We start from the raw sequence: 12,125 nt of genomic DNA on the forward strand, positions 1-12,125 counted from the left end.
GGTGGTGGTGGTGGAGGTGGAGGGGGAGAATAAACAGGTGGAGGTGGAGGCGGTGGTGGTGGTGGGGGAGAGTAGACGGGTGGTGGTGGAGGAGGAGGAGGTGGTGGTGGAGGGGAATAGACAGGGGGAGGCGGAGGAGGGGAATAGACAGGGGGAGGCGGACGAGGAGAATAGACGGGTGATGGTGGAGGTGGCGATGGTGGAGGCGGCGGAGGCAATTGAGGTACAATCGGAGGAAGGGGTGTAACAGAACGACCACACTTAAAAGATTCACAATCCACCGGAGGCCGAGACAAAAACGCTGCACATTGCTCCTTAGACCTCTGAGCAGGACGTGACGGCAAACAATTCCTCCGGTCATCAAACTCCGGCAACCTGAGACAGACAGGAGCCTCGCCGGTGAAGAAATTGTAGCTGTAAGTGAAATTCTCAAGCTTGGGAAGCTGACAAATACTCGCCGGAATCTTCCCCGACAACTGATTATGAGCCACATTCAACTGCTCCACCGACACCATCCCGCCGACACTTTCCGGCAACGGCCCCACAAGCTCGTTAAAGCTAACATCAAACACCGTCACGTTCTTCAGCCTCCCGATATCCGCAGGCAAACAAGAATTCAACCCATTGTTCATGAAAATAATCTCATTCAGATTCTCCATCTCAACAAAACTCGACGGAATACAGCCATGGAACCGGTTATTCGCAAGCACCACAACCGAAACCGGCGAATCTCCGAAATTATCCGGTAACTCAAACCGGAACCGGTTATGGTTAATGAAAATCGCATCTAACGGTTTGCTAAAGAGCTCTTTGGGCACAGTACCTTCAAACTCGTTGAATCGGAGATCCAAGAACTTCAACGACGGCAAATCAAGAACCACCGCCGGAAACTTCCCGGCGAATCGGTTGTTGCTGAGATCGAGCTCGAAGAGGAGCTTGAGATGCTTGAACTTGTGCGGAACCGTTCCACAGAAACGATTCGAGTTGACGTGGAACAAAGCGAGATCCGTCAACAAACCGAGCTCCTCGGGTAGGTACCCCGCGATATCGGCGTGGTTGAGATCGATACCGGCGACTGTACGGATCCGGCGGTTATCGGGAGCGCGAGAGCAGAAAACTCCGGTGTAGCTACAGACATTGGATCCGATCCAGTTGAGGGTGATGTTGTTGGGATCAGAGAGGATGGCTTGCTTCCAAGCTTGAAGAGCTATGTAAGCACTTCGGAGTCTTGGGTTCTCGAAGACAAGAGACGGATCTACGGTCACGTTCTCTCCACGGTCGCCGAACTCGTCGCGGTAGTAGAGAAGTTGTCGGCGTTGGATGAATCGGACTTCGTTGTCGGTGAGAGGAGCATTGGATGAGATGGAGAGAGAATGGACAGAGAGGAGAAAAGAGAAGAAGAAGAAGAGGAGGAGGAGAGATTGAGTGGTGTTCTTCATATCACCACCACACAACCAGACATCTGCGAGGAAAGAGAGAGAGAGAGAATGTGGAAGAAGAAGAAGAAGAAGATAGATGTTATGTGAAGGAGAGAGAGAGTGAGGTGTGAGATTCGATTTTTGCTTAGCTTCTTTATCCCTAGGGTTGCAAAAGTATACGTTATATACTTGTTTTTATGTTAATTTTATATTTTCTTCGTTTTCATTAACAGCTGTTATCTGCTACGAAAGTCTATTCTCTCTCTTTTTTTTTTTGTAACACGCTACAAAGTCTATTCTTTGGTCATAAATAGTAAACCAAATATCATGGCTGTTCGATTTTTTTGTTCTAAAGATGTATTACCACCATTCAGGTATTTATATAATTTGATTTGTTTTAATTTGACTCCGATAATAAAAATAGAAACCCACTAATATGTAAGAACATTTGGAATCAAATTCGGATTTTGGTTCATTCAAGGCATTTATGACAATCTTCGTTAATTACATTAAAATGTCGAATAGATCGGATAATTCAGATAAATATTGACAGTAAAATATTTTAAACAAAATTATTTTGAGTAACTTTTTCGATAATCTGGTTTATAAGTACTAGTATTTGATTATCTTATATTTTCAAGTAAATAAACTGTATTTTAAAACTTAAATATTCATTTGGTTTTGATTTCAACGGTTCATATTTGTTTGGCTTTAGACCAAAAAAAAAATATATATATTTGTTTGGCTCAGTTTGATTTTCGATTTAAATGTCCAGGGCTAGTATTACTTGCTACTGTAAATAAACATACTTTTACGTGTGTTTGTGTTACAGCTTGATATCATGTATAACAGTGTGTTTTTAAAAGGATTATATAGTTTTTTTTGGTCGACAAAAGGGTTATATAGTGTATATAGTAAATTTTCTGCTTTTCTAATACATTGCGGAAGATGAACCAAGTTATTTACGATGTGACCATTCTTTTTTAGAGCCAAACAAAACATAACATGTTGTACAAACATTTCTGCTTTAAAGTTATTGAAACATAGTAAGTATACACTTGCCCTTTTAATTCCACATTGTTGTAAAATATACTGTACGAAGAAGAGATATTCCAAAAAAAAAAAAAATATTTATCATGTTGGGTTTGCGCTAAATATAGTTGTTGTTCACTTTTTTTTCGGTTCCCCTGTTTATGAATGGTTCTCTCTTTTTTCCACCACGGGTTCCTTTTTCATATTCATATGGTAGTAGTATGTGGTAAACATCTAGTATGATCATGTAGAGACGCCAATAAAGAAGTAGCTTTTGCCAGCTTTTGAGCCTGTTTTATTCTTTGAGATGTGAAAACTACATACCAACCAATCCCGCGGAAGCAAACATAATGTCATTGACAACTAAATTAATTATCATTAATTAGTGTTTGGTGTTTCCTACTTCTTTTTTAAAATGTGACTAACTTATAATAAAAGAAGCAGTTACATAATAATGCAAAATAATTAGAAAGGAGAGGTGTTGACAAAAAAAAAAAAATTAGAAAGGAGAGGTGGTTAAGGGAAGAGTCGGTGGTCATGAGTGTATCGTGAAGCTATTTAGTATTTTACACTTAATGTCATTTGTCCGTTGCCGGTAATATTTACTGATATCAATAATTATTTTGCCAAATATGATATTATACTATCACGGGTTTCGTTAAACTTTTTAATAGCAAAATATTAGTATCGTCTATTATTAGTATGGTTATTGTGATTATTATTTTTATTGTTTTTCAGGAGACCTCGATGATTTCTCCGCCAAAGTATGGCCGCTTTGGACATATGTGAACTCAAAAATAGTTGACAACGGATAACAACTAGAAAACCATTAAGCAGTTTGTTATCCAGAATTATGAACATATATATTATACTGTTGGCGTGGCGTCTTGTCACTTAGATTTATGTTAATATCTACGATACTGCTGGTCGTGAATAATTTGTTTGAATCATTTTTTCTCACAAATTCCTTGCATTATTTGTCTTCACAAAGCCCTTCGCCCTGACCTTTTCGAAAGGATTTCAAGCCATTAAAACTGGAAAATAATAACAAGATTTTTGTTTGCAAAAAACTAAACGGATCTCCATTTTCAACTGTAAAATTGAGTAATGACTAGGGTTATTCCATTTATAGAATAATCCTAAAGGTGGACATTTCGGTTTAATTACGGATTTGGTTTGGTTTAGATTATTTGGTTCTAAGAAAATTTGAACTAAAGTCAACCCAAATTAGGTTCGGTTTGGTTCGTGTTCAGTTTGGTTTTAGTTCGGTTTTGTTTGTGTTTGGTTAGGTTTATTTTGATTTTGTATGTATTTTTCAGTTCAACCGAATTTGATCTTTTAGTTTTGTTATAGTTCAATTACAAAAATATAAATTATAAAAACATAAACAAATCATCATTTGACACTAAGTCATTATTTTCTTCATATTTAAACATAAAACCAAACATCACCAATAAATATGTAGAAAATGTAATCCAATAATTTTATATTATTATCTTCAAACATAGTATAAATATCATAAAATAATTTTTCTGTTTTAATGTTAATGTAAGATATTCATATTCCCTTGTTTTATTTTTAATTGTGTTTATTCTATTCATTTAAAAGTAAAATGTTAAAAATTATGTTTAGTTGTTTAGGCTAAAAGGATAAATATATCAAATCTTAATATTATTAGCATATTTAATTAATCTAATTAAAAAATACTTCAGTTTTTCGGTTTGGTTCGGTTTAAAATCAAGCCAAACCGAACCGTTTGAGTTGATAAAATCTTGAACCAAATGGGTTAGACATATAGTTTAGTTTGGGTTCGGTTGGGTCAGTTTGGTTTGGTTTGTTTTTTTTTCCCACCCAATATCTATTACTCTATTTTAGGGTTGAACTTTTTTTATTTATAGAATGGTCTTTTAAATTTTGAATGTTTTTATTTCATACTTAAATAATATTTAAAAATAATACAAAATAAATATAATATTTCATAAGAGATTATTTAATAATTTTACATAAAAGTTGCATAAACTAATAAAAATACCAAACTAAACATAAGCACATAAAATAAATATAATATTTCATAAGAGATTATTTAATAATTTTACATAAAAGTTGCATAAACTAATAAAAATACCAAACTAAACATAAGCACATAAAATAAATATAATATTTCATAAGAGATTATTTAATAATTTTACATAAAAGTTGCATAAACTAATAAAAATACCAAACTAAACATAAGCACATAAAATAAATATAATATAAAATAAGTGATTTAATAATCTGCTAATTCATTTACGGAATTGTCAGATCGGTGAAGTATTGCCCAAACGATGAAAATACTCAATTTTAAATTTTATTGCCCAATTTAATAAAATCATGTATAAAAAAAACTTACTATTCATTCTGAAATGCATTAGTTGAACATTTGTGAGAAATGATATTTTAATAATCATTAATGAACCAAAATATTTTATCTTATATATATTTATGATTTATCTTAATTTTAATAAGAAATGTTTAATTTAAATAAATTATATTTTGTTGTTATAAACATCAGATATTTTGGATTAATCGGTAGGTTTTTGTAAGAAGAAATTGTTAGTAACAATTATTAATTAATTAAAAATAGAATTCTTTTAGAATATTTATTTTTGGAGTGAAAAATAGAATAATACATTGGAGTAAAATCCTACTCTGTTTTAGTGTTGTACCATTTTAAAGTAAAATATAGAGTTATACATTGAAGATGCTCTGATAACAAGAATTAAAAAAAACTAATTATCAAGAATTAAGACACATTTTCAGAGATTGATTATTTTCGAAAGAAATGTTACATGAGTTTTTGTTTAAACGTTTTCTGCATATATTAAAAGTCTATCTAAAAACATTTGGTTGACAAAAAAAAATCTCAAAACATTTGGATAAGAAAATGGGATCTATCAAAAAGCAATCCATGTATACTATTATTTCTACGTTCCAATTTAAAGAAGACAAAATAATATAGCACTGTAAAAGTGTTTACGACGAAATAGTATACTAGGATTTTTTTAGAAAATACCATTCACTAAAAAGAGAAAACTAAACTACCATAAAAAAGAGAAATTAGGACTCCTACTAGAGTACTTTCCCATAATTAACTATATACCAATGGACGACTGTGTTATCACTGTACATAATTCATTGTGACTCTGCTGCCCCTACTCCCCCAAAATGAACTCTACGGTTTTGATAGGCAAAATCTTGTAAAAAGATTTGATTAAGATCTCACTTCCTGCATTCATATCTTTTTGTAACGTCAGATCAAAGTGAATTCTCTCTTATTCCTATTATCAAAATTTTTGGAATTCAAATCATTATTTCTCTCAATTGCTCACACATCCGGACGCCACAATCTCTTCAATCTAGGAATACTATCTTCGTTTAAGGCCATGGAGGTCTCTCTCCCCCACTTCCATCTTCTTTCTAATTCTAGGTTTCACGCTTTCCTCGCGTTTCATCTTCCTTACCAGGTTTTACAGCCTATTACCTCATATCCCTCTCATTTTGTGTGCTTTTGTTGAAGTTTAGCTACATGATTAATTTTAAAAAATCATATTTACTTATTTCTCAGTTGCCTCTGTTTATATTTATAGTTTTATAGTTGAAAACTGGAGCTGTAAGTGCTTGGAAAAAAGGGGAAGTTAATCAGTTTGGAGAAAGAGATGGAGAACATGCTAAAAGCAAGGATGATGCTTCTGGTACTTATTTCAGAAGCTTCGTCCCAAAGCTAGTCGATATTCAATCTTATGGAAATTCCCAAACCTCAGATCACTAGCTGAAACCCATATGATGCTAAAAATAAGGATATCATTTCACTTACACGGGTTATAAATAGCAAAACTGTAATGTAAGTTATGTTAGACGGCAACAATAGTATTTTGGTATTGTCACAAACCAAAACAATAGATGGTTAAATAATTTATTAGCCAGTGTATTTAATGTTTTTAGCCGGCTAACAACATTTTGTAAACATATTATGGATAAACGTGATTGTAAATAGTTCAAGTTTTCCCAGTCCATTAAAAATTTCACTTTAGCACTATGGTTAGAATGAAATACATTATGTGATTGTTTCTTTGGATTTGAATCAAGAAAGTTAACTAGTTTGACAAAATATTAGATGGATAAATAATTGATTTAGTCGTGAAATCCAATATACGATGGAAATGATAACTCGAATGAGTTATGTGATGTATCGCATAAATTGATATAGAACTAAGCCTTCGACACATGGTCAATGGATATTTAAGGTTTCAAACGAGAGAGATGGTGACAGCATGGCTCGTCGTTTGGTATGAGAAGATTTGTGTTTGATTGTATGAGAAAAAGATGATTCATCGAGAAGGTTCTTTGGGGATATGTCAATGTCAGTTATATTGTAATTTGTGTTAGACGGTTAAAATAATTTTTGGTGCATCGTAACAAACGAAAAATAATAGACGATTCATAATTTATTAGACGGGATAATTAACATTGTGCTACTGGGGTAAGAATGAATCTTTAATTAGCCGGCTAAATATTATACGTATATATAAACATATTTTCTCATATTAACTTGAATTATGTAATACGAAGATGGCAATTTTGGTTGCTACTGTGGTAAGAATGAAACTTTAATTATTGGTTACTTAAATAACAGCTGGTAACATAATTTATTAGATGTTCACATAATTTAGCAAAAGAATGACATACTTAACAGACTATGATATTAGTTAGCTGCTACAATTATTATTAACATCTTTTATATTCATATTATCATTCATATGGTATAAAAAAATGTGATATACAAAATTCAAACAAGTTTTATCCCACATAACTTATTTGTTGACCGTGTAAATATTTTATTAATTGTCTAACAACTTGACATTACAAACAATTCAGCTTTCATCCCATGTAATTTATTGTCTAACCAGATATATATTAGATTAGCTGTCCAACAAATTGGCATTTAAACGAGTACATATACATAAACATTATTAGTATGTTCGTTTAATATGTCATAGCTATAGCTATGATTTGACTTCTTATGATATCAATTTAAAATCATGAGTTAACTTTGTCATATATTTAGCATAGCCAGCTATCTTATGAAAGTTATATGATATATGCAACAACTTGTACAGTAAAACAATTTCATTACATGGTAATAGATTACATCATTGGGTACAAGAAAGTTTAACAAGCCAAAAGGTAAAGCAAACCATGCTAAACTTTTTTATAACTGGCTTTGTAAAAATCATCCCTCATCTATTACAAGAAAGTCTCATTGCTACAACAAGTTTCCATATTTTCTAAGGCTGATATATGGTTAAAATTTGAGTTTCATCATACTTTTAAAGTTTGGGAATGCTTATCTTACGAAAGTTAAATGGTATAAGCAACGGCTTGACAATAAAACAATTTCATTGCATGATAATATATTACATAATTGGTTACAAGAAAGTTTAACAAGCCAAAAGGTAAAGCAAACCATGCTAAACTTTTTTATAACTGGCTTTGTAAAAATCATCCCTCATCTATTACAAGAAAGTCTCATTGCTACAACAAGTTTCCATATTTTCTAAGGCTGATATATGGTTAAAATTTGAGTTTCATCATACTTTTAAAGTTTGGGAATGCTTATCTTACGAAAGTTAAATGGTATAAGCAACGACTTGACAATAAAACAATTTCATTGCATGATAATATATTACATAATTGGTTACAAGAAAGTTTAACAAGCCAAAAGAAAAAACAAACAATGCTAAAATTTCTTATAACCGGTTTTGTAAAAGTGATCCCTCATCGGTCACAACAAAATAAAGCTTATCAACCCAAAAATAAATTTAACCAGACTAAAGTTATCTGTAACCGAAGACTACACACAAAAGACATTCTTGTGTAAACTTAACTATATACATATCACCATAGAATAGCTAAGTCAATTTTTGGATTTAGAAATCTACACACCCACCATCGGTCCCACTCCCTTCAGAAGACTTCTTTTTGCTCCATCAGTTGGGTTGTTTCCAATGTTTGGCCCAAGGCTATAACAAGTAGTTCGTCCTCTCATCTTCTTAACAGTAGGCGAGGTTACCCCCTCCGCCGGAGCCACCACCATCTCCATACTCTCCACTAGGTTGGCTAATGGTGAAAGAAGGAGGTCCATGTACAAAAATCAGTGAGGCTTCGCAGTTTCCATTCCATATTTCCTCGGTCTACCTCTTCTCTTCTTCACCTGCTCACTTCCATGTTCAAGCCGCCAGCTGAGCTTTGTTGGTACTGCTGCGGTGGAGGCGACTCTGATCTTGTGAGCTTGTATGTTACTGATGCAAATCCTATAGTTGGATTCTTTTTTGCTGGGACACCGAATGTGTCAGATACTGAGTGGAGAAGGTTTCGCTTGCAGGAAAACACAATCCATTCTTTTTCAAAAAAAAATATTTTCAAATCTAATCCAAAATCTTTGCCAAATCTTTATTGTACGTAGACGGATTTCTAAAGATACTAATTGTACTTACCACACACTCTGAAACAGAAAACTGACTATAACAGAAGGGTAGTCTCGACAATTACATTACCCCACTTCACTAATCTTTTTGCATGTTTCACTGTTTTGGTTAGTTCACTAATTCCACTCTTTTCTTTTGTTTTTGAGCAAATTATCCCTAAAATTTAATCTCATCTTCACCCTCTAAATAATAAACTCAACGTCATTATACTAAACCATAAATTTATATATATATATATATATATATTGTATAATTTAATATTTACAAACTTTAAAATTTTCCGTTTTCAAAATTCTTTTAATATATTTAATTAACTATCTCGTTATTAGCAGAGACATACTCCATCCGTTTCCGAAAGTAAAATTTTTTAGAGTTTATTTTTGTTCCACAAAAATAGATTTTTTATATTTTTAATGTACTTTCGTATACTTTTGAGAAACATTAATTGTGAATACTTGAATTGATTAAATCTTATTGGTGGATAGTTATTGGGAAGTGTATTGAAAAATAAATTGCAAACTATATTGTAAACATTTATTATATTTTTAATAAACATGAAAACTTTAGAAAATCTTACTTTCGGAAACGGAGAGAGTATTTATTTTTGATAAATGCTATTTGAAAGAAAATAATTTTTTTTCGTGTGTGCTATTTGCGTCAAAAGAATATATTTCACCTGAAATAATATAATTACTCATACTCTGGCAAAAAAAAGTTCCAAATAATACTACTTTTTTAACCGGTCCTTTGAATCCACCTTTACGTATAGTTCTTTTATTAGGACTTGACATTGTAAACTTTTCAGATTGTTAATCATAAGTATATTTATATTTAGACAAAAAACTTGTTTTAGTGCTATTTTAAATATTTCTTTTTTAAATATTGTGTTGAGATAAATTAAGACATCTTATGTAACAAACAAAAGTTTGCATGGACAAAATTAAGTCCAGTGTATCACATTCACATCCATATCGCCGAACTAAGATTTACTAAAGAGTAAAGACTTATCAAATTATGCACTGTGATACATGTTGATTATGATTTCACGGCATGACTTTTGTAAGGAGCACTAAAGAAGTAAATCATCGCAGAAGATATGCACATATAACACTTTGTTGAAAGCCAAACATTTTTATATTTCGTGTGTCTTACAAAAGCATGGAAACAAATTATTCGATAACCGACTCCATTAAGGTTTACTATAAGTATATAAGGATTAAAGACACCTAACAGCTAACTACCAGACTTTAAAAATCATTAGGAATGTTCAAAAGAGCTAAACGAATCACTTTTATTAATTAGTAACAAAATATTATTTGTATAGTAAATTACTTTTCGGAGCTTTGCAACATGTTTTTGTTACTGCCGCAAGGATCAAAGCGTTTTGGAACGTTTTCAACGTCAGGTTATGTTCTCATTCAAGAATTCGGATTCGTGGTAAACAAGTCAATTTGTATAGTCAACTTCAATATCTTACTTTAGCGAGTAAAACAAATGCTTTCATCATTTCATCTGTTCTATATAGTTCATTCGGGTAATCATAAATATTTTCTTCGATTTCTCAAAACTACTAGTTTGAGTAAAATAGCTAGGCCATGCTCGTTTAGATGTCGATATGGCATAGGACACGACACGACCCTCCGATAATTTGTTACGTATTCGTCGTATATGTGATTCTGCGACTACTCGCAACAACAATTGCATATTGCAATTTTTTAATTAATCACGAAGACTATCAGCAATATGAAATAACAATATGCGACCAGTCATTATGATCAGACGCTCGAAAATAACAAATATTTATAACTAAGGAGTTGTTTTACCATGCTCATGATACATTTGTAAGCATTGATGATAAGTTGACCAGGAATATGACATAAAATTTCAGGATCGATCGGTTCTGTCATAACATGGTAGCAGCATCAACGAGCTTAAGGAAACATAACCGAACCTTAAGTAAATCAAATGTGGTGTTCTTGTTTTTGTTGGAAATATATCTTGACATTACACCAACAAATACCTACTTCCAGAAAAGAAAACACATGCATTAGCGCGTCCTTCTTTTAGTGGGATCACCGAGGATTAACATCTTCTGTTAGGTACTTTTGTTTATGGAATCTGGGTTATATATTTGTTAAATAAATAACAAATAAAGATTAAGGAATAAATGCTCAAAATAAAGACCAAAGACAGAAAAGTTGGTGAAAGCTCAAAGAGTTGGCATTGGGCTGAGAGCGAACGTAACCATTCAACATAACGCGTTGAAAAAGATTGTTGCAACGACTTGGAAACTTCGTAACGGTTTAACACGAGATGTCACCTCACACTCAAATGCCCTTCCAGTACGCCATCGTTTTCATTCCACCACATTGATATTTGGTGAGTACAAGTGGCTCATCACGATATATTCATAGTTCGTCCAATCAAATACTAATTTCATTTTTGTCCATCTCACCATGTTATCCATTACTTCATTTTATAATTATTTATGTGAAAGAACTACATAATACCATATTTTTTTGGTTGATAGTATAGTTAATTCTCAAATCTTTGGCAATATTATGTTGGTTTATATCAGTATTAGGTACTTCTGAGATGTCACTGTTTTTTAAAAAAATTATATATAAAAACGTTTTATTGGTTTACATTATAAAACACCATTTAAACTATATTAACATCCTTTTCTCACTCTACCTACAGATTTTTGTAAGACAATTTGTTACTTCGGTAAAAAAATTATATTAGAGTGTGTAATTTACACTACAAGAAAACAGCGGCATACTGAGGGAAAAAATCGTCGGTATGTCGTCGGAATAACGCTATTCCGACGACATACCGACGAAAAAAGTCCTCGGAAATAACTCCTCGGAAATTCATCTTTCCTCGGAAATCTCTCGGAAATTTCCGACGGAATTCCGAGGAAACCCTATTTCCTCGGAATTTCCGAGGACCACAAGTTCGTCGGAAATTCCTCGGAATATTCCGAGGAAGATGTCGTCGGAATATTCCGAGGGATAAACTTCCTTGGAATATTTCCAAAATTAAAAAAAAAATTATAAATTTATTTTTTTAAATTGAAATTCGAAAATATAAAATTAAAATTGAAATAGAAAACATATTTAAAATACAAAAAATAATAAAATAGTTTTTA

General features: G+C 32.5%; 1 protein-coding gene across 1 annotated transcript in view; it reads right to left on the reverse strand.

Moving 5' to 3' along the window:
• The window catches only part of LOC106334972 (leucine-rich repeat extensin-like protein 4), a 2,657-nt gene extending 1,099 nt beyond the window's left edge, over positions 1 to 1,558 (reverse strand). Inside the window, exon 1 of the mRNA XM_013773385.1 lies at positions 113 to 1,558. Coding sequence (XP_013628839.1) covers positions 113 to 1,439 — 1,327 coding nt within the window. The 5' untranslated portion in view covers positions 1,440 to 1,558. The remainder of the gene's footprint in view (positions 1 to 112) is intronic.
• Between the last annotated feature and the right edge of the window lie 10,567 nt (positions 1,559 to 12,125).

The sequence above is a fragment of the Brassica oleracea genome, chromosome C3, assembly GCF_000695525.1.
Source record: "Brassica oleracea var. oleracea cultivar TO1000 chromosome C3, BOL, whole genome shotgun sequence".
Taxonomy (NCBI): Eukaryota; Viridiplantae; Streptophyta; class Magnoliopsida; order Brassicales; family Brassicaceae; genus Brassica; species Brassica oleracea.